Genomic DNA, 23,621 nt, shown 5'->3' on the forward strand with positions numbered 1-23,621 from the left:
AAAAAAAACCCTGCTTGCCGGACTTTGTCTACTTACTGCGGGAGGATTGTTGTCCCGATCCAAATCTAGGTTTCTGAAACGTGGGCTTCTGGCCTCCAGAGGATGTACGGGGCCTCCATTGCCAGTCAGGTGACTGACGGTTTGGGGTATGTTTTTGCCAGGGTCTAGACCAGGGATGAGGCCAGTATTGCTGCCTCATGGATGAAGAAACGCCCAAAGCACGAGAAGCCTTTATGCTTTTATCCATATCTTGCAATATGATGTCTGTGGTACTATTAAACAGACCAAGGCCATAGAAGGAGAGGTCCTCTACGTATGACCTAGTATCTGGAGAGGCCAGTATTGCTGCCTCATGGATGAAGAAACGCCCAAAGCACGAGAAGCCTTTATGCTTTTATCCATATCTTGCAATATGATGTCTGTGGTACTATTAAACAGACCAAGGCCATAGAAGGAGAGGTCCTCTACGTATGACCTAGTATCTGGCTGTAGATTGGTGTTACGTAGCCAGGAATGTCTTCGGAGAGTTATGGCTGAAGCCATTGTCCTTGAACAGGTGTCTAGAGCATGTTTAGAGGTATTAATTTGTTGTTTTGCCAACACCATGCCCTCCTTTTGGATGATGTGGGCTGCCTGACACTTATCTTCTGGAAGGCTTGCCAAGAGCTCGGAGAGCCTCTCCCACAAAGTGTATTGGTATCTACTCATACACACTAAGTAGTTGGTGGTCTTCACCCCTAGTGCCCCTAGTGCTCCATAAACTGATGACGGTTTATCCCATGGAGCTTTAGCTGCCTGTAACAGGACCGTGGACATGGGTAGTGCTATAGCCGTCGATGTATCTAGTTGTACCACATCGAAAACAGCATCTGTAACCTGTGGTTGTGGTTGTACGACTGAAAGGCCAAGGGAGTGGGCCATTCTTTTCACGGGGTCTCTGTAGGAAGTTAAATTGTCAGATGGAGATATAGGTTGGTCATCGGCTACTGCCTGGTTCAGAGAAGGCTGGTCAGGGGAGCTGTGTACATCTGAAGCCCCCGTATCAGAATCCTCATCCACAGAGTCAGAGGAATCGGGCTCTGGTAATTGTACCGGAGTGGTTTTGATCTGACTGGTTGGATCTGTTGACGGTGGGATTGGGGGACTGGGAGGACGATACTGATCCGGTCAACGTCGAGGAGGGTCAACAGATGGATGATACGGAGGACGGGAAAGAGATGCTGGGGGCCTCGATCTATGGGGTGACCGTGATCTGTGGGCAGAGTAATGATCCCAATCAGAGTAACCTGCTGGAGTCAACCAAGGCAAGGATGCAAGTGGATAAGCCCCATAGAGGTAACGTAGTTGGTGGTGATCCCAGGAGAGAGCAGGAGGTGGTGGGGGCAGGAAGACTCGTGGGGATCTACTGCTAGAGCGGGAGCGTCTGGGAGACAGTGTAGCATCTCGTCTCCGTGAGCGGCCCCTATTAGCCCGATCATCGATATCGAAAGGCCGATCTTCGGCAAACAGACGGGGAGGATGATGCTGAGTGCTTTTAGGGATCTGTCGATGCCGATCTGGGTCGATATCGGTATGGAACTCTGAGATTGTCGATGTCAATGACTGAGCAGAGGGAGGGCAATCCATGCCCAGGGGACGACTGAGGATCTTGACATTATCGATGTCGAAGAAATGACGCATATCGTCCAGCATGTCGTGGTCTAGCTGGTGTATTGGAGAGTCCATCAGCTGGATGGTCGGTATCGGTGGAGCGACTGGAGCCTCCGATGCCGATACTATCGTTGGAGCGGGGAGCACCTTACGGGCATTACCCGGTGCAGAACCCATGACTTTTCCAGACTTTGCCGCCTTTAGGGCCTTAGAGGAACCCTTTTTGGCAGACTTGCGCTCTTTAGCCAATTTCTCCTTCTTTTTCAGGGGAGTGGATGCTGAAGACTGCGCCGTCGAATGCTTCGATGTTGACTGGACGATGTTGGATGAGGACTTTGATAACAGAGCCGTCGATGGTCTTACCGGTACTTCTGGATCCATGATGGAAGTGGGATTTAGCACCGATTCCAGTAACCTTAGGTGCAGGGGTCATTTCCTGCCGGAGCGTGGTGGAACGGCACTCCGGCAGTCAGGGGCACCTGGAGAAGATTGGGCAGGGAACGCAGGCATGTCTGCCTCCCTGCCCTCCCCTCCCCTTCTCCAGCCACCCCTGAGCCTCTCCACTTTTGTGAAGAATCTCAGGAAGGGGGGGATTTAAGTGCCTTTCTTTCCCTTCCAGACGTGGGGCACCTGGAGAAGATTGGGCAGGGAACCCAGGCATGCTTGTATGCCTGCCCTTTGTCAGGGGGTGTGGCATATGCAAATGAATTATGCAAATGAGCTCCTGCACCTTTTTTCCTATGAAATGACCCCTGCTTAGGTGTATACAGAGCAAAGTAAGATCCCACTGAGTTCAGAGCATTTGCTCTGCTGATATAAAAAAGGCAAAATTTTGCAAAATGTTCTCAGTTCACTCGTAGCCTTTAGATACATTTGAAATCTTAAATTTCCAATTTGTCTTACAGAGGAGCTGTGAAATCTAAAACTGAGCGAATTCCTATGTTGACCAACATTGGTCCTCCATACGCAGTGGTGAATGCTGTTAGGCTGTGACGCTACACCCTTGTCACGCCTCCTGCCCCTCTCCACCCTCATGGAGAAATAGATAGCCTTGGTACTCCTAGCCACAGGCAACTTACAAGTTCTGTTTCTCCAAATGAACGACTTTCCTTTGTAGCTCCTGGTTCTGAGCCGTACAGGCTGACATCCTGCAAGAGAAGTGAGTGAGAACAGAACAGAATCAATAAGTGGTTTAGGTTCCAGTAGTTGTTCTGTGAATCTCCACTGCTATTGGCCAAGCTGCTATGATGTCATGGCATGGCATGAAGATTTCAGTTGCTTGGGGAGAAGTTGTCAGGAATAGCAACTGTTGAAGAACAATGCAACGGTTTTTCTTTTTTTTAGGGTTGTGAAAGTTTGATTTAGCTGGAATTAAAACTTCACCCATTGGATGGACAGCCCATAGCTTTGGGGCAGAGTATGGAGAAGAAGATATCGAAGGGCTTCTTCTTGTGTGGAGGGGAGGAAGCAAACGTCACGTAAGGCCTGTGGAGAGGAGACATGAGGTGCTGCTCATAGGAAAGCAGAAAACAGACAAGGGAGTTCTGAGGCCGAAGGCCTTGGAGTAAACAACCAAGAGGGCAATGAGGCTAAGAAGTGGGACTACTGAATTTAATATCCAAATACGAGCCGATTTTACTAATCTTTGATCGTTAAATGTCTTGCAACTATAAACTAAAACCTCTGCAAACTACTTTTTTGCTTTCAAATGCCATGGAAATGATACAACAAGAGCACAGGCCCTGATCTGGATAGCCCCAGGTGAGCCCGATCTCATCAGATCTCGGAAGCCAAGCAGGGCCGACTCTGGCAAGTACTTGGATGGAAGACCTCCTTGGAATACCAGAGGTGGGAGGCAGGGGCAGGCTTTATTTAGCCACCTCTCTGAATATCCTTCAGGCTCCCAGTAGGGGTCAGTCCCAGAGGTCGCCATGACTTCCAGGTGTGCACACACTCACATGAAAACTACAAAAACAAAAAAAGGAGCACTAGGATCTCTTACCGGGACTCCAGCCCATCAATATATTCCTTCTTCTTCTTCCGACTTTCCTGTGCCGACTGCTTGTTCCGGATCTTTCTGCGGATCTTCTTGAGCACCCTTTCCTCATACTGCCGGGTGCAAAAAGTGCAGATTATTGACTGGCTTGTGGCCATGGGGGCATTATGCAGCAAATGTTTATCCTGCCCATGAACATGTGGGGGGGGGAGGCAGGGGTGGTCTTGGCCAACAGACAACGGGGGCAGCTGCCCTGAGCCCCACACAGAGGGGCCCTATAAAATTTATTCATAAATGACCTGGAATTAGGGTGAGAGCAGTGTTCCCTCTAAGCTGCGTTAGTGTGAGCTAACTCATAGACCGATTTCACACAAGAGCTGCGCCGCGGTCGCGCCTCCCTTTGCCCTGCTTCTATTGGTCAATTTCCCACTCGAAGCCGCGCAGCCGCATTTTGACCCGTGGCTTTGCCCAATTTTCCCCACGGTTTCATGATCCTGTTTTTTGAGGATCACAAAACCACGGGGAAAATTGGGCGAAGCTGCGGGTTAAAACGTGGCCACGCGGCTTAGAGTGGGAAATTGAGCAATAGAAGCGGGGCAAAGGGAGGCGCGACTGCGGCGCAGCTCTTGTGTGAAATCGGTCACAGTTTTTTAGCTTTTTTATCTTAGCTCAGGGAGGAAGGCTTCAGAGCAAACTAATTTATGCAGCAGCCAAATGGCTCACTCACAACTTTAATACCAGTATCTCACAAAGTAGAATTTTTGCTTGCAAGACTCCACAGCTTAGAGGGAGCACTGGCCCTGCTGACAACCCATGACCCTCCCCAAGGAATGGGCTCCCAATGCTGCTTGGGGTCGCCCCATCTGGAGCTGGGGCAGCCGGCTTCTGCTGGCAGCTCCCACCTGCCTCACACAGGGCAAGGACCACTCCTCGCTTGGCCCTGTTGGAGGGCAGTGATTCTGGGGCCACATCCTGGACCTTTGCTCAGGAACTCAGAATCTCTAAGACAGCCCCTGGGGAAGACGGGTATTTCTAAAAGGGGACACTGACTCTCTCGGTCTTTTTTTAAAATAACTTTATTTTTTATTAAATTTTCAAAATATTATATCACAAAACTTCATACAAAAGATCAGACACTAAATCCAAACGTTAATAAAATACAAAATCAACATACTTTAAAGGTAAGGCACTGTCAATATAATTTGTTTTACTAGGGTGTCCGTAGGGAATCCCCCCCCCCCTTGTACCAATGTGTGGCCGTAGTTAGGGTCGATATAGGTGATTAGCACCCAAGAACTGTAAACCGCCCAGAGACCCCTACGGGGGTTAGGGCGGTATATCAAGCCGAAGAATAAATAAATAAAATAATATATTCAAAAAATCTAAACAATTTTTGTAACATTTTCTTTAAACCTTGTATTTTCTGCTTCCTTAATTTGAATTGATATCTTATCCATTGCTATTATATCCCATAACTTCAAAAACCACTGCCTCATTGAAGGAATTTTACCTGTTTTCCAAACTTGCACCAGAATTGTTTTTGCTGCAATCAACATTAAATCAATAAGGTCTCATAGTCGCGGAAAACTGAGCATTATCCCAAAAATTAAGTAGAATTCCTACAGGAGTTACTGGGATCCGTATACCCAAAATCTCTTCTATTTTTATAATAATTTTTCCCAAAAACCCTGTATCCTTGGACAGGACCACCAAAAGCTTTAAACTTAAGACTACAAAATTATAAGCTTTTTTCAAGATGGTACGTAACTCCTCTAAAATTGTTTCGTTCAAAAATATTGAAAAATCGCAAATGTTGGATTTTCCGGTTTATGGCGACACGCTGAGCAGATTCATCTCCCAGATCTCCCGGGGATGAAATCTGCGCACCAGCAGAAAGGAGGGGGGGCCATGTCTCGCTACCCCCCCGAAGCCTGGTTGAAAGGGACTTTTGAGAGGTGGCCTCTTCACCAACGCGATGCTGGGGAATTGAGGCGCTTCTCCGTCCTGACGGTCCTCCTGCTGTATGTCCGTATGGACCGCGACACAAGCGCTGGAGATCGAGCGGTTAAAACGGAGGTCGCAAGACCGACTATGAACTGTGAGTCGGATTAGAGCGTAATTTACATTTTAAAAGGCATTCCCACCCCAAGGACTAGGAAAGAAAGCGAGCGGGGGAGGGGCCCCTCCCATGCGCACGAATTTAAATGCGAGACCCGAGGGGGGAGCGGAAGCAAAAATGCTGAAATCTGTTGAGGGCGCGGATGAGCGTATATTCAGAGACTTTAGCAAATCTTCGGAAAGTAAACAATTCATAAAGATGGTGGGGAAGAGGACTGAGAAAGAAAAACTTTTAAAAGCGAAAGTAGATGGGAGCCCTCGTCTGGAAGCAACCACCAAGTTGGCTAAAACGTTGGCAGAATCCCTACGCCCCCTGCTGGACCAGATGACTAATCTCAAGGAACAGTTGTCAATGATGAACCAAAGCATCACTACTCAGCAGCTTCAATTGAATGAGACTCTTAAAATCACGGAGCAAACAGCTGAGAAAGTGAAAGAAGTTGACGCCACTACCCAAAAAGTGAAGAAAAAGGTGCAAAGGTTGGAAAAGAAGCAAATTTCTACAGAAGAACAACTTTTACAGCTACAAATGGAGAAGGCAAACTTGGTCCTTCGATTCCAAGGTGTCCCAGAATTCAAAGGAGAGAATCTGAAGCAAGTGATGAGCAATGCATTAGCCCCAGTGACAGATTTGAAGACGGAGTATCTCATGAGCGAAATGGATGTGGCCTACAGGTCTTATTCCGTATACATAAAGAAGAATAATCTGCCTGGGGAAATAGTAATGAGATTCTCGAAGAGGCACGTGAGGGATTCTATCCTGAGAGCAACGGCGGGGACACCCTTGAAAATTGGGGACAGTACCATCAGGATTCTGAAAGACATCCCATTTGAAGTAAGACAAAGGAGAAAGAAATATAAAGATTTAATTCTTTTTCTCCAAACAAATGCAATTAGCTACCGGTGGTTATATCCAGAGGGTGTAACCTTCAAACTTCAGGATAAAAAAGAAGATTGACTCTGTTTCCAAAGCACGGGACTTTTTGAGAATCCAGTTGGGTGAGCCAGAGGAGGTGGATAAAGAGAAGGACAGTAAGTCCAGTGGCGAGTCTTCTGGAGAGGACTCTCTTTCTGAAAAAGGGGCGGCTGCCCCTAAAAGTCCATATAAACTGAGGAAAAGACAAGAAAATAAAAAATGATGGCTGAAGGACTCTGAATTGTGCCTTTGAAAATATGGTTTTTAATAATGGGAAGCTCTGGGGTTTCTCTCTAACAGTTAAATCTAAGTGTTAAAAGATATTTTAGCATGTCTGACTAAGTTCAAAAGATATCAGCGATTTAAGGAATGATTTTGTACTTAAGCTGTTTTAATGATCTCCTTCTCTTGAGTTTTTAGTCAGTAGTGGTTATCTTTACTTTCTCCTTAATTGTAGTTCCCTTCCCTTATTTCTTTGTAGTCTTTAATCTAATTTAAAAAGCAATAAAAAAATCCCCTCCGGGGGGCCAAAAAAAGTAAAAGAAAAGAAAAATCGCAAATGTTGGAAAGGCTGTGGACAAATAGGTTCTCTCTCGGTCTTTTAAGGCAGTGGACTGTGCTGTTGGGTGCCAGGAAGACTTTTCATCAACTCATGGTTCTCATATTTCCAAACAGAGGCTGTCTTTTTGTCCCAAGAAGATTAATGATGAGATGTGATCCAAGCTCCACCCAGCACCACCCAATCTACAGGCCATTACAAAAGATGCAGACAAGAGGCCTTACGATTAGGACTCGAATCATTCGCTTTTTCTTCCCTCCCTTTAAACAAAAAATCAGCATGATGTTCCTGAGAATGTGAAAGTCTGTACATTATATTGTGTGCTTTTGGTTGGTCTCGGTAGACGAAGACCAGCTAATCTGGAACGAATCCAGAGAGAAATGCAGAGGACAACAAGGTGATTAGGAGGTGAATAAAGGGCTGCCTGGCTCACTCCCTGAACTTAACACATGGCCCATAGTTATGGTTGCCAGCCTCCAGGTAACACCTGGAGGTCTTTCACTATTACGACTGATCTCCAGACGACCAAGATCAGTTCCCCTGAAGGAAATGGCTGCTCTGGAGGGTGGTCTCTATGGCATTATACCCTGCTGAGGTCCCTCCCCTCCCCAACCCTGCCCTCCCCTGGCTCCACCCCCAAAATCTCCAGGTATTTCCCAACCTGATAGGGTTCCCAGTTCTGGGTTGGGAAATACCTGGAGATTTTGGGGGTGGAGCCTAAGGAGGACTTCAATGGGGTATAGGGAGAGAAAGAGAAGAGATTGGATTTATACCCTGCCCTTCACTACCCGAATCTCCTTTCCCTTCCCCTCCCCACAACAGGCACCCTGTGAGGCAGGTGGGGCAGAGAGAGCTCTCTCGAGGACTGCTCCTGAGAGAACAGCTTCGAAATAACTTGTAGCTGACCCAAGGTCACACCAGCAGCTGCATGTGGAGAAGTGGGGAATCAAACCCGGTTCTCCCAGATTAGAGTCCGTGCTCCTAACCACTACACCAAACTGCCTCTTAGAGTGTACCTTCCATAGAATGTACCTTCCAAAGTGGCTGTTTTCTCCAGGTGAACTGATGTTTGTCACCTGAAGATCAGTTGTAATCCCAGGAGCTCTCCAGCCACCACCTGGAGGTTGGCAGCCATACAACCCAGGGTCAGCAATCCGCACCCACAGTGACTTATTAGCCATCATCCCTTGGGCAGCTTTCCCAGAAATCCTTCGGTGAGGGGAACCTAATGATGTGGCAGTGCTCTTCTTACCTTTGTGAGAGGCAGCTGAGTGGGCAGGGTCACGCCTTCTTTGGCCAGCAATTTCTTCTCGTCCTCTGTTAAGACAAGTTCTTGGCAACCTCCAGGGCTTTGCCTCATCAGGGACGGGGTCAGGGCCTGCGGATGCTGCTAAGACATAACAAGGGAGTTACTATCCCAAAGGTAGCCGTGGCGGATCGACCAAATTGGGATTCCTCAACCAAGGCCATGTGGAAGAGAAGAAGAGATTGGATTTATACCCCGTCCTTCACTACCCAAAGGTGTCTCAGAGTGGCTTACAAACTCCTTTCCCTTCCCCCTCCCCATAACAGACACCCTGTGAGGTAGGTGGGGCTGAGAGAGCTCTGACAGAAACTGCTCTTTTTCAAGAACAGCTCTTATCAGAACTACGGCTTGCCCAAGGTCATCCAGCCAGGTGCAAGTGGAGGAGTGGGGAATCAAACCCAGTTCTCCCAGATTAGAGTCCGCACACTTAACCACTACACGAAACTGGCTCTCTGGAGCAAGGAATAGTTCCTTGCTCTAGGTGCCCTCTTCCCAAAAGAGTGGGAACCCCTCTGTAGATCAAGGGGGTATGATTTGACAGCCCAAAGAGGAGCAAGGAGGAAGGAATTCATTTTATACCCTCAGATATGCATGACCTCACTGCCTGAGGTTCTATGGTTTGTTCCGCCTCCTGCGGCAGCCATTTTGTCACTGGCTCCACCTTCTGAGGCAGCCATTTTTTGCTTACACCCACCATGCAGTGTCAGGATTCCAAAGGTGCCTACAGGCTCTAAGAGATGGGGGACCCCTGAATTCTAGGCTGTCAGAACGCCTAACAGCAGCACGGACAGGATCCGACCTCTCACCGTGTCACAGTTGTTTGACAGCAAAAGGTCCTTCACGGTCAAGGTGCAAGAAGATGAGTTCAGGTGGGGAGTAGCCAGTTCCTGCTTTTCTGGGTAGAAGCCTGCTTCCCAGATATCTGCAGAGAGAAGAGAAACCCATTTGCATTCTCAGTGGCGGGGGGGGGGGGGGGGGTTCAGCCAAACCGCTGTGGGAGTGGGAAGGCGCTAAAAATGGCTCACAGAAACTCAGCTATGTCCAGAGAAGCCTAGGATCCAGCCCACTGTATTCACCAGAAACTACAGATTTTATTTTTATTTATTTAGAGATTTCTATTCGGCCCTCCCCAAGAAGTCTCAGGGCAGATCACAAAAAAACGAGTTCAAGACTCGTTACAAAATCACATTAAAATCATTAAATCAATAAACAATAAAACTGCACAGGTAGCAACAATTTCATATAAATCTGCTGCATGTGCATGTATGATTTGTGCAGCACATTTACTGTGCTGCATGTGCATGATGGCATGTGCAGATCAGTGAAACACTACACTTGAATCAGAGATTGTTTTGTGGTGTTTTATCAATGTGTACATTCTAGGCTTGCCAGCTTGGGGTGGGGGTTCCCCTGGTTTTCGGGCTTCTCCCCACCACCAGCCAGCTGGTCAGCAGGGGAAACCCTGCCCCCAAACAGCCACGCCCCTGTGTGACTTCCCCAACATGATGATGTTACCCAGAAGTGATGTGATCACGCTGAGGACATCATGTGGGGACACTCTGGTTTAAGGGCAAAACTCTATGGTTTTAAGCCAGTTGTACCATAGCGTTCTGCCCTTAAACCCAAGTGTCCCCTGGTGTGATGATGTCACTTCTGGGTAATGTCATCACGTTGGTGACATCCCTGAATGCCACCCCAAACCCCCCATCAGAGCGACGAGTGGACATGAAAACCCTAGTACAGGGGTGCCAAACATGTGGCCCGGGGGCCAGATGAGGCCCCCGGAGGGCTTCTGTCAGGCCCGCAGTGGAACTGGCTGTCTTCTGCTTCTTCTTCCAGTTCTGCTGCTGCTGCGCCATCGTAGGTTTGCAGCTGAACAGCATATTTAAGATTGCAACAGCTCAGACATTTTGATGCAATAATTCAGAGCAAGAGGTGTCAGTTATCAGACACTGTTAAATAAACGAAATATTGCAAAAGTGCTAATGTTTTAAGCATGTTTTTATTTTAAGTAAAAAAACCCTTTGTGTTTGTGTCCTTTATAAAGTTCATATCTCCACTACCTGGCGTTATATTTTATCGGTTCCAAACTTTTTATTTTGGATATAACAACATATTCAACATTACATTTCAATTATCATATATCCATATCTCTTATCTCCCCCCCCCCCACTCTTTGTGGCTTCCCGCAATGCTCCTCCCTCCTTTCCCTCTTATATTTCCTTTATCTTTGTCCAGTTTCATTCTTAAATTTCAAGGTAACAATATCGTGCAGCAGGACTTTTTGTACAGTCCTCCTTGGCCTGTTCCATTTCAGGCAATGGGTGGAGAATTAAATATCTGAATGTTTAACACAACCTCCCCCCAAAGAAAACCCTGCCAGTACATGTAAAGAGAGCCTCCCTATCATGGTTTGTCAGAAAATGAAACCTTTTGCCTGGTACAAATGATATTTGTAGTCCCCAAACAGATCAGAAGAACCTCAGAAGACAGTTGCAGCTTAGCATTACTGCACCTCCACCATGTTTGACACCTTTTTTTCCTCTCTTCCCTTTAGAGTTTTCTTGGTACGGGATAGCCAAAGTAACCCCAGAACCTTTGTGCTGTCATTGAGCCATGGATTAAAAATCAAACACTTCCAAATTGTGCCAGTAAGTAACCAGTAAATTTGTAGAGTAATGCAACACACCACGGTGGTTGATAAAGCAATGCCAAGACAGAGATGAATGTTTTGGTAATGCATTCTGCTTATAGCCATCGAAGCCTACTGTTTGCAAGCATCTGTGAAAGAGGCCGTTTCTAAGCCTAAAAGCCGTCTCAGCGTGAAAATGGGATTCTAATGGGGGAGTCTATCGACTGCTCCCTACTGTTTCCCCATTAGCATGATCCATGTGCCAATAGCAAGTATTCAATAAAGATTTGATATCATTTTTTTCCTGGCGTTATATTTTATGACACGCATGGCCCGCCCCAACGAGGTCTCATTTATGCCAGATCTGGCCCTCGTAACAAATGAGTTCAACACCCCTGCCCTAGTACATGCACATCAGTAATGCAGAGAGCGCAGAAAGAAGCAAATTAATTTAGGGAGCTGAAAGCTGTAGTGAACTGTGGGAGTGACAGAGAGTGCCCTCAAGTCACAGCCAATTCATAGCGACCCCGCAGGGTTTTCAAGGCAAGAGTCAAACAGAGGTGGTTTGCTATTGCCTGCCTCTGCATAGAGACCCTGGACTTCCTTGGTGGTCTCCCATCAAGGTACTAATCAGGGCTGACCCTGCTTAGCTTCCAAGATCTGACAAGGTCGGGCCAGCCTCGGCTATCCAGGTTAGGTCTAGGACACTGTACAAGAGTCTGTTGGCGAATTAATTTTAGAACTGGCCTAATTAAACCAGGATTTATAAGGAGGGGGATGCAGAACAGAATGAATGTGCAGAACAGAAAGAATGGAATAAGAAAAATCTAATAATATCTAAATTTAATATTGAAAAACTTCAAACCAGTCAAATGCTCTGGTTGTAGATCTCTAGGATTGTTGGTCTGGAGGTGGATTGGTAATTGTATAAGGAAGTTTGCTGTGACTGACAGCTTTGGAAACATCAGCTTCAAGAAAAGGATTTACTGCCACCTGTTGGGGAGTGAGAGTTTTGCAGACATCTACTTTGTTCCACCTTCAAGTAGCTTGTTTTAGTAGTCTACATGAATGTTGAACATTATCTATTACTTTATTAATTAATGGAGGAACCTTTAAAAAAAAAATACAAAACTTTGTGACAATGGGGGGGACCCTTGGTGACATCAAAGTAATTAGTCAACACAATTTTTGAAATGTTTTCTCCATTTATTAATATAAAGGTAAAGGTAAAGGTTCCCTTGTTCAAAAGCCAGTCGAATCCGACTCTAGGGTTGCGGTACTCATCTCCGCTTCAAAGCCGAAGAGCCAGCGCTGTCCGAAGACATTTCCGTGGTCATGTGGCCAGCATGACTAAACACCAAGGCGCATGTAACGCTGTTACCTTCCCACTGAAGTGGTACCTATTTATCTACTTGCAATTTCTTGCTTTTGAACTGCTAGGTTGGCAGGAGCTGGAACTAGAGACAGGAGCTCACTCCATCATGTGGCACACTCGGGTCTCGAACTGCTGAACTACTGACCTTCCACAGCCTGCAGTTCAGCGTCTTAACCACTTGAGCCACCGCAGCTCCTATTTCCACATATAGCTCTTCATAATCTTATCATGTATATACAGGCAACAATCTCTCATTTCCATTTTCTTATATGTCCTATTTGTCATTAATTATAATTTTTCTAAATGTTCACAATTACATAACAATTACTTTACATCTTCCACCGGTGCCCTAATGCTAAAACAGGTACATAAGAACATAAGAGAAGCCACGGGCCTGATCCAACATTGGCTTCTCTTATGTTCTTAAGTCTGGAACCAACCAGAAAGAATGGGGAGCATAGCACAAGTATTAACATGACACATTAAACACAGTGCAATGCTAAGAGTACTTTCCTCTGAGTAACCCCCCACTGAATAAGTCTTTTTCTTTTAACATTTTATTTTCAGTTTCACAAAGTCTTAGTAGGAGTCTGAGAAATCTTCTTAGGATTGCACTGTAAATAGGGTTGCCAACCCCCAGGTGGTAGCTGGTGATCTCCTGCTATTACAATTGACCTCCAGGTGACAGAAAATGGCTGCTCTGGAAGGTGGACTCCACGGCATTACACCCTACTGAGGTCCCTCCCCTCCCCAAACCCCGCCCCTCCTCAGGCTCCAACCTCAAAATCTCTGGGTATTTCCCAACCCGGAGCTGGCAACCCTCACTGTAAGTGGTGTAAGAATGAAATAATAGGATCCTACTTACTGTAAGCTATTATGTGGCACATCTATAAGTCGGCGGCTGTGGTCCTGAGACAATCTCTCCATCTACATTTGAACAGATCCCAAAACTGCTCCTTCTTGAGTGTCTTGGGTCAGTCACAGCCAGTTATTTGCATTTCTCTTAAATCAATTGAACCCCCCTTTTTGTTACCCGATTGCTTATCTTGGAGGGCGAGGGAGGTTTGCATATTTCCTCAGTTAACAAAAGCCAGTCAACGAAACCCTGATCTGGATAGCCCAGGCAAGCCTGATCTTGCCAAATCTTGGAAGCTAAGCAAGGTTGACTGTGGTTAGTACTTAGATGGGAGGCCTCCTTGGAATACCAAGTTGGGAGGTACAGAGGCAGCTTTATTCAGCCACCTCTCTGAGTATCCTCCAGGCCCCCAGTAGGGGTCAGTCACCAGAGGTCGACATGACTTCCAGGTGCGCGCACACACACAAAAACCAAGAAAGAAAACCTGTCAACAAATTAGCGTTGCCAACTTCCAGGTGATGGCTCAAGATCTCCTGCTATTACAACTGATCTCCAAGCGACAGAATTCAGTTCACCCGGGGAAAATGGCCCCTTTGGAAGGTGGACCCTATGCCATTATAGCCTATTAAAGCCCCTCCCCTCCCCAAACTTCACTCCCAAAATCTCCCAGTACTTCCCAACCTGGTGCTACAACAAATCAAAGACTGAACTTTGTCAAGGGGGAATCGTCATCCCAGGATAACCTAACAGAGCAGCACTCACCAAAGTCTATAGACACCTCTGCCTCTCGCAGGTTCTCCACCGGCATTTTCAGGACCCGCATGGCTGGGCAGGAGTCCTGGTAAGGGGTGTAAGACAGATCGCTTTGCCCTCCGTCAGAGTAGGCCCCCGGGCTTCCTGTTGGGACGTAGTGCAGAGGGCTGTCCAGCTGGTCAGAGTTTGGATCCTCTGAAAGGCCACTATCGCTGGCAGCAGGAGACCAACTCGGAGAGTCCAGAGTGGGGTCTGGGGGTCCCAAGATGGAAGTAAGGAAATCCTCATTTTCCTGCTACAAAAGATAACAGACCTCATGAAAGCAGGAAGCAACACATCAAGTCTTGGTGGGAAGAGTCTTGCTTGGAAATTATACCATATTTAACCTGGGTTGGACGGAGTGTCCTCATGGGTGTTATGGGAACAACGAATAATATTCTGCACATCTGCAGCTTTCACACAGAATTTGGCACTTAGGCTGCAACCAGACATACAGTTTGATCCAGTGTGGCCCCACTTCTAATTGATCCGGGGGGGGTGTAACAGTTTTTATCAGACCTCCCCCCTTAGCTGGCTTCAATGTGCTTTCACCGTGTGGTTGATTAATCAGACGCAGCAGCTATGGAGTGGGGTGGTCGGCCAGGTTTTTTTTAACCATTTGTCTTTTGAGCATGTGCATAAGCACTTATGGGAAGTAGTGCTTCAACTCCTAGCAGATGGCAGCAGCAGGTGGCCAACAGGATTGCTGGAGGAGGCTGCTGGGATATGTAGTTCAATGTGAAGGAAGTGTTTTTGAAACTGCTTTTGATTTCAAAGCTGGGGGGGGAGAATAGAGAAACCTCATCCAAACCTCATCCTGTGTCCTGTGTGCTGCTGGTGTTTTTATTTAGTCTCAGTTTTCACTTCTTTTTTTAAAGTGAGAGTCTCATCCTTATGATTGCAGAGAAGACTGAGCCCATAGGATTGCCAACCTCCAGGTGGGGCCTGGAGATCTACCAGAACTGCAACTGATCTACAGACTACAGAGATCAGTTCCCCTGGAGAAAATGGCTGCTTTGGAGGGTGGACTCTCTAGCATTATATCCTGCTGAGACCACACACACACACACACACACACACACACACACACACACAAAGTCTCCAGGTATTTCCAAACCAGAGATGATAACCATATTCATTTCCCATCTTTATCCCTCCCATACCATCCTTTTTGTAGAAAATAACATTTTGGGCTTCTTTGAAAACCTGGATTTGGGAAGCTAATGAATGGAATGCAAGTGTGTGTGTGGGGGTATAATTGTGGAATGGGGGGAAGTACGTATAACAGAATGCATTTGGGTGACTTATTAAATGTTTTCATGCAATGAATTTAGCTCCAGATCACCCGAATTTGGGCCTGTGGTTCTGACATGGATCCAACAGGGGAGCAGTCGGTCTCCCTTCGGTACATCCAGGGCCACAAGTATGGTCCAGCAAAAGCCCCGTTCTACCCCACAGGTTTATTGCCCTCCTTCTGTCTTTCGGCTTCTTCTGCAAAGTTCGGGTTTCCAAGTGGTGCCCTGGGTGTGGGGCATTTAAAATGGCAGCAGAGAAGGCAAATACACAATATTCTTATCAGTACTGTCCCTAGGGTTACCAACATCCAGGTGGGGCCTGAAGGTCTCCCAAAGTTACAACTGACCGCCAAACTACAGAGATCAGTTTCCTTGGAGGAAATGGCAGATTCAGAGGGTGGATTGGGTGGAATCACATCCCTGCTGAGCCTCCCCAAACTCTGCCTGCTCCAGGCCCATAGCCACAGGGGGCATTTGGGGGCAATGTCCCCCACAGATGAGCCCCCCTGGGCAAAAAATTAATTTAAAAAAATTAAAAAATATATTTTACAAATGTAAGATGTGTGTGGGGTTTCCAAAATGTCCCCGGGCACAGTCAGGGAAGCTTAAGTCTTGTTTTCTTTTTTCCGGGCCGAAAATAAATACATTTTTTTAAAAATGCAAAAAATAAATTGCAAAAAAAAAAGAGAAGAAGAAGAAGAAGAAGAGATTGGATTTATACCCTGCCCTTCACTACCCAAAGGTGTCTCAGAGCGGCTTACAAACTCCTTTCCCTTCCCCTCCCCACAACAGACACCCTGTGAGGTGGGTGGGGCTGAGAGAGCTCTGACAGAAACGGCTCTTTTTTCAAGAACAGCTCTTATCAGAGCTACTGCTTGCCCAAGGCCATCCAGCCAGGTGCAAGTGGAGAAGTGGGGAATCAAACCCAGTTCTCCTAGATTAAAGTCCGAACACTAAACCAAACAAAATGGCAGAATGCAAAAGAGAGAGAGTTGGAGATTCCAACCCCCCCCCCCGGCTTGCACAGAAAAGCAGCCCAGAACTGAGTCTCTCCAATCAAAAGGTCGAGAGGAGGACTAGAGGTCACAGTGGAGCCAGAGCTGCTGCTTCTGCTGCTGCAAGAGGAGCAGCAGGCGCGGCCGGGGAGCCCCTCTGGATTTCCCCATGCCTCACTAACCAAAATTTTCTGCCTACGCCCCTGGACCTCCCAGGCACTGCCCTCCACAGATCTCCAGGAAGTAGCAATCCCAGCTGTCCCATAGAACCAGGGCTGCCAGCTCTGGATTGGGAAATACCTGAAGATTTGGGGGGGGGGCTGAGGTGGGCAGGGTTTGGGGAGGGGAGGGACTTCAATGGGCTATAATTTATTTATTACATTTCTAGAAGAGAAGGAGAAGAGGAGATTGGCTTTATACCCCGCCCTTCACTGCCCGAAGGAGTCTCAGAGCGGCTTCCCAATCTCCTTTCCCTTCCCCTCCCCACAACAGACACCCTGTGAGGGAGGTGGGGCTCTGAGAGCTCTTTCGAGGACTGCTCCTGAGAGAACAGCTCTGAGAGAACTTGTGACTGACCCAAAGTCACACCAGCAGCTGCATGTGGAGGAGTGGGGAATCAAACCCGGTTCTCCCAGGTTAGAGTCTGCACTCCTAACCACTACACCAAACTGGCTCTAGGCCATTCTTCCCTGTAAAACAGGGCACAGGACCAATGTTCCCTCTAAGCTGTGGAGTCTTGTGAGCAAAAATTCTACTCTGAGCTACTGGCATTAAAGTCGTGAGCGAGCGATTTGGCTACTGCATAAATGAGTTTGCTCTGGAGCCCTCCTTCCTGAGCTGAGACAAAAATGTGTGAGCCGGAGGCTAAAAAACTGTGAGCTAGCTCACACTAACTCAGCTTAGAGAGAACACTGCACAGGATGGTGTACAACAGTAAAACACATTTATAATTTAAATTTGCAGATTAAAAACAGTAAAAAACACAACAAATTAACCTGATTGGATGGCACTAGGAAACTTCAGATTGCACCACTGTCTCACGGGGAGGGTAAGAAAACAGGAGTGCCAGCCAGATGGAAACCGTTGCTGTCCTCAACCAGACACCTGGCGGAAGATCTCTGCCTTAAAGGCCCTGTGGAACTGCATTAAGTCCCACAGGGCACAGATGCTGCTTGGCAGAGAATTCCACCCGGTTGGAGCCAAGGCCAAAAACACCCTGGCTCAGATTGAGGATAGGTGGATATCTCTCTGGCCAGAGGTCACCAGTAAGTTCTTGTCGGCAGAACACAGTTGTCTTCAGGGCGTATACCAGACAAGGCGGTCCCAAAGACAAGTGGGTCCCAGACCGTTTAGGGCCTTAAAGGTTAAAACTAGAACCTTTGGATTTGACCCGGTACTCCAGCTGAAGCTAGTGCAGCTCGCGCAGCACAGGTTGAATATGTGCAGGGGTCATTTCCTGCAGGAGCTCACAGGAGCGGAGCTCCAGCAGTAAAGAACCCCGGGGTCGGGCACATGCAACAAGCCCCACCCCCTGCTCCCAGCAGCCCTCAGTCAGAGCAAGAAGCAGCCAGGTAAGTTGCAGAGCCCCCCCCCCCCAAGGCCCACGGTCCAAAACAGTCCAGTGGCACCTTTAAGCACACGTTTTATTCACGTACAAGCTCTCCCTCCTCTGTGAGGGCAGATCTCCACGTTCCCCACCCAATAGTTAGCAATCAAAAACAGTCCAGTGGAGCCTGAGCGGTGGGTGTTGCCTTCTGACATACTTCCGTGATGTCAGGGGGTGTGGCATATGCAAATAAGTTATGCTAATGAACTCCTGCACCTCTTTTCCTACAAAATGACCTCTGAATATGTGCTATTCGCAGGGCTCTCGTAAGGACCCAGGCTGCCGCATTCTGGACCAGCTGGAGTTTCTGTGTTAGTTTCAGGGGTAGCCCTACATAGAGCGAGTTACAGTACGTAGTCTAATGTGGAGGAACGCTGTAGAGTCCTCCTTCCAAAGCAGCCATTTTCTCTAGATGATCTCTATCGCCAGGAGGTCTCCAGCTCCAATCTGGAGGTTGGCAACCCTACTCAGAGAACCCTTACAGCACTCATTCCCCCTCATCCTCTCCCCCAGCACCACTCTGATTACTGCTATAGTTGCTCACACTGTCCTCTCGTCCCATCCAAGTCACTGCTGAGGACCCAAGCTCCACACTGCGAAGGACGCCATCCTGCCGGTCAAACAGAAGGTCCAGGAGCTCCATGCTGTCTAGGCTGGGGGAGGCCATCGCTGCAAAAGAGAAAGGAGAAAGTCTGTCTATTAGGACCCATGAGAGGGCAACTCTGGCCCCTGCCACACGGCAGGGGAAAAGCCTCTTAAGGCGGCGCCTTTTCTCCCCGGTGCGATCAAACGCCGGGGAGAAAATACGGCCCTAATCGGGAGCCGGCCGAACTGTGCATGTTGGAGCATGCGCAGTTCGGCTCCGGGCCGGGGTTGTGCCGGCGGGGGCGGCGGCGGTCAAATGCCCGGCTAGAAGCGCGGCTTCAAGTTGAACCACCAAGGTAGGTGGTTTCAACTTGAAGCGGATTTGAGCGGGGAAGGGCCAGTTCGGGGACGGAAGCACCACGCTTCCCAGATGTTGTGGTGTGATCGCGCTGGTTTGATCCGCCCCCAAACTGTCCCGCAACTGGCCCAAATCACCTCGTGTGGACGGGACCTCTGTAGAGGCCTAACCCCCCCCCCATCTTGTTCCAGTGTCTATCCGCACGTCCGCCCTCTTTTTCTTCTGTATCACATCCTTTTTCAGAAACACGGCCAGAGTCAAAAGCAATTCTTCATGTCCCGATTCCCAGTATCAGGAACCAAAGCTGACTTTCTAGCAGGAGCTAAGTTTCTTCTTATCTAACTAGGGTTGCCAAGTCCTTACTGTGTTCCACCAGGGGGCTCCACCCTTCTTCCTGGAGTCTTCTTGGAGTCTTGTGTTAATAATTTTAGAATCCCATCTTGAACTTTTATAGTTATATAATTTCGGAGCACCGTAAAGTAAATTTTAGTGAATTGTATTTTTGTATTTTATATTATTCTGTACTGTTTTAATGTTTTAACTTGGGCATTTGTGCCCCTTGTGAGCCGCCCTGAGCCTTCGGGGAGGGCGGGGTATAAATTTAAAAATAAATAAAATAAATAAATAAAACTGTGGTTACCATATAGTTTTTCCCCAAATGCTAGAGCGTCCCCCACATGACATGCCCTGAGCGATGATGTTGCCTCCAGGTGATATCATTATGTCAGGCACGTGGGGGGGGCGGGGCGCGGACAGGGCTGCTCGGGAGTGGGGCTCCCCGGTCATGCGCAGTGGAGCCGGCGCGTGACCTGGGAGAGGCGCGAAAATCCCTTTTGCTAGCTACCGGTACCGAGAAGGTCAGCGCAGGCGCAGTATTCCCAAGGGTGTGATGCACAGAGACCACGAAGAAGATCTGACAGTTAGAGGCACACTGCCTCTGGACATGGAAGCTCCATTACGCCAACATAGCTAATAACTGATGGTGGTAGACCTATTCCTCCATGAATTCGCCTGATCCCCCCTTTAAAGCAATCCAAGCCAGTGATTATCACCTCATCTTGTGGCAATGAATCCCACAAGTTAATGATGCATTGTATGGAGATAGGGTTGCCAGCTTGAGATAGGGCCTTGGGATCCCCCGCTTTTACAACTGATCCCCAGCTGACAGAGATCAGCTCCCCTGGAGAAAACGGCTGCTTTGGAGGGTAGACTCTACGGCATTGTACCCTGCTGAGGCCCCTCCCCAAACCCCGCCCTCTCCTAGATCCATCCCCAAAGTCTCCAGGTATTTCCCAACCCAGACCTGGCAACCCTATGCGGAGAGGCATTTCTTTTTGTCTTTTCTGTGTCTTCATCAGCTCCACTAGGGGCCCATTGTCCAATGCTCCCTCTCAGCTGTGGAGTCTTGTGACGCAGGGCTCTTTTTGTAGAAAAAGCCCAGCAGGAACTCATTAGCATAATAGGCCACACCCAACAGTAAAACTCATTAGCATATTAGGCCACACCCTGACCGCACCACTCATTAGCACATTAGGCCACACCCCCATGTTACCAGAAGTGTGGTCATCCAGCCACACCCACCTTTCCCTTCTTATTCTGTTTACTTTGTTTGTGGTCAAAACCCAGGGCTTTTTTTGTTGCAGGGACTCCTTTGCATGTTAGGCCACACACCCCTAATGTAGCCAATCCTAATGAGTTCCTGCTGTTGGGTGTGGCCTATTATGCTAATGAGTTCCTGCTGGGTGTGGCCAACTCGGGAGCCAGCCGGAACTCCGTTCCTGCCCAAAAATAGCCCTGCTTGTAAGCAAAAATTTTACTTTGTGAGCTACTGCCATTAAAGTGGTGAGCGAGCAATTTGGCTACTGCATAAATTAGTTTGCATTGGAGCTAGCTCACACTAACTCAGCTTAGAGGGTCTTGTCCAGATAGTATAGGAGAGGAAGAAATTTTTTTTTTCTGTCAACCTCTACATTATGCAAAACATTATAAGCTTTTATCAGTTTAGATAGGAGCTGCGGTGGCTCAAGTGGTTAAGACGCTGAACTGCAGGCTGTGGAAGGTTGGTAGTTCAGCAGTTCGAGACCCGAGTGCCGCATGACGGCGTGAGCTCCCGTCTCTAGTTCCAGCTCCTGCCAACCTAGCAGTTTGAAAGCAAGTAGATAAATAGGTACCACTTCAGTGGGAACGTAACAGCGTTCTGTGTGCCTTGGTGTTTAGTCATGCCGGCCACATGACCATGGAAACGTCTTCAGGCAGCGCTGGCTCTTCGGCTTTGAAACGGAGATGAGCACCGCAACCCTAGAGTCAGATTTGACTGGCTTTGAGCAAGGGAACCTTTACCTTTTTTTTATCAGTTCCTTCCCCCTTAGTTGTCATTTTTTTTCTAAACTGGAAAGCCCCCAACTTCTGTTATTAAGACGTTCTTGATAAGGAAAAGGTACAGACTGGGGGCTTTCTAGTGTAGAGAAAACAACCTGTTTTCTCCTACACTTTCCCACAGCTCTACAATATTCTTTTTGAGATGGTGTGTATTGCCGCCTCTCCATAATAACAGGCTAGTGAGCCACCGAGTCCGGAATTCTGCCTACTGCAAGTAGCTTGGCTGATAGGTTGCCAACTCTGGTTTTGGAAGTACCTGGAGATTTGGGGGGTGGAGCCCAGGTAGGGTAGTGTTAGGGGAAGGAAGGGACCTCAGCAGGGTGTAATGCCATAGAATCCACCCTCCAAAGCAGCCATTTTCTCCAGGGGAACTGATCTTGGTCGTCTGGAGATCATAATAGTGGGAGATCTCCAGGTGCTACCTGGGTGCCACCTGGGGGTTGGCAACCCTATGTAACTGATGTCCCAGACACATGTTCCAGACACATACACAAACTGTGTCTTATTCCCAGAGATGTGTTACCTTTGAAAACGACGACATCGGGGGGGGGGGAATCAGTGGGCCTGGGTTTTCTTTGTGAATGCCCACAGAAAAAAATCCAGGATGAGTTTCAAATTCTAAAGGGTTTTTCTTACTGTGTTGTGAGAACAGAACTGCAAAATATTTAAATGTGTGTTAATGAATCGGCTGTTACATTTCAGTCAGTAGATATATGGTTGTGTTGAATCCGTTGTTCTGTTGTATCTACTAGTTTTACTCAGGGCCAAACTACATGATACGTTTTAGGGCTTTAAAAACGACGACCCACCCCACCGCCGCCGTGTGGCTGTGGGGAAAGCAAGGTGGATCCAATATATTTTAAAAGTATCACGTAATCAGGTTGCCAGCGTCCAAGGGGTGGCGGAGATTTCCTGGGACTACAACTGCTTTCCAAGCAACAGAGATGAGTTCACCTGGAGAAAATGTCTGCTTTGGAAAGTGGACTCTATGGCATCGTACCCCATTGAAGTCTCTCTCCTCCCCAAACCCTGCCCTCCTCAGGCTTCACCCCCCAAATCTCCAGGTATTTCCCAACCCAGAGCTAGGGTTATCAGCTCCAGGCTCAGAAATACCTGGAGATTAGAGGGTGCAGCCTGGGAGAGTGAGGTTTAGGGAGGGAAGAGACTTTGGTAGCTTAGAATGCCGTATGGTCTACCTTCCAAAGCATCCATTTTCTGTAGGAGAAGTAAAATAAGTGTTTTAAGTAATCTGGAGACCAGCTGTAATTCTGGAAGTTCTCCAGCCCCCACCTGGAGGCTGGCAACCCTAAAATATTTAATAGATGGAAGAACCCAGCCTTGAGTGTGATTTTCATGGAGTTATATGGATTAACAGCAAATATCTTACAAGAACATCAAAAATATGACATCTGTATTTATCTGGGAACTACTTATTTCCAAAGCTATCTGAAGGATCCAAGGAAAAACTTCATCTGAGCAACCGGGTTCTCCCCTTTTGGGCTTAGCTCCTCCTCTGTCCTCTATATGAAAAAAACAAACTGGCTACAACTGAAAGCTACCTGCCACTTCCTGATTCAAAACACTGCAAAACTCTACTGTAAAGCTACCATAGCGCCCTGCAGGGAAATGCAGTCACTCATAACACCATGCCACATGGGCTAAACCCACAGAAAGGCTCTCTGTGTTTGCAAAACGGCCTGCGGCAATGAGAAATCTTCCGGGCTCCCAAGTGAATCTGGCCGGGTTCCAAAGAGCCCCCAGTTTGTTTTGGCCAGTATGTTCTAGGGATTTCAGCTTCCCAGGGGGACCTGGAGATCTCCCAGAACTACAGCTGATCTCCAGGTGACAGAGATCAATTCCCCTGGAGGAAATGACAGTCAGAGTGGCATGGTTCCCCATTGATGTCCCTTCCCTCCCGAGACCTCCCCTTCCCCGGGCTCCACCACCAAATCTCCAGGGACTTCTCAATCCAGAACTTCAGCAACCCTATCCAACATCCAATTCCACTTCCAGCAGAATTCCATCTCTACAAAAAAAGCCTCCCTTCCAGGGGTCATTTCCCATGGGAGCGCACAGGAGCGGAGCTCCGGCAGTAAGGAGCCCAGGGGGCGGGCACATGCAACAAGCCCCGCCCCCTGCTCCCAGCAGCCCTCAGTTGGGCCACAAGGCGCAAGAAGCAGCCAGGTAAATTACAGAGCCCCCC

The 23,621-nt window shown here is 47.9% G+C and overlaps 1 protein-coding gene across 1 annotated transcript in view; it reads right to left on the reverse strand.

Annotated features, from left to right (window-relative positions):
* CREB3L3 (cAMP responsive element binding protein 3-like 3) overlaps positions 1-23,621 on the reverse strand; it is a 38,702-nt gene that overhangs the window by 11,487 nt on the left and 3,594 nt on the right. The window contains exons 2-7 of the mRNA XM_015420539.1: positions 18,641-18,765; positions 14,171-14,456; positions 9,352-9,467; positions 8,492-8,626; positions 3,653-3,759; positions 2,730-2,798 (exon numbers count right to left, since the gene is read on the reverse strand). Of these exons, the coding sequence (XP_015276025.1) occupies positions 2,730-2,798; positions 3,653-3,759; positions 8,492-8,626; positions 9,352-9,467; positions 14,171-14,456; positions 18,641-18,763 (836 nt within the window). The 5' untranslated portion in view covers positions 18,764-18,765. The remainder of the gene's footprint in view (positions 1-2,729; positions 2,799-3,652; positions 3,760-8,491; positions 8,627-9,351; positions 9,468-14,170; positions 14,457-18,640; positions 18,766-23,621) is intronic.

This window comes from Gekko japonicus, unplaced genomic scaffold, assembly GCF_001447785.1.
Source record: "Gekko japonicus isolate JY-2015 unplaced genomic scaffold, Gekko_japonicus_V1.1 scaffold632, whole genome shotgun sequence".
NCBI lineage: Eukaryota > Metazoa > Chordata > Lepidosauria > Squamata > Gekkonidae > Gekko > Gekko japonicus.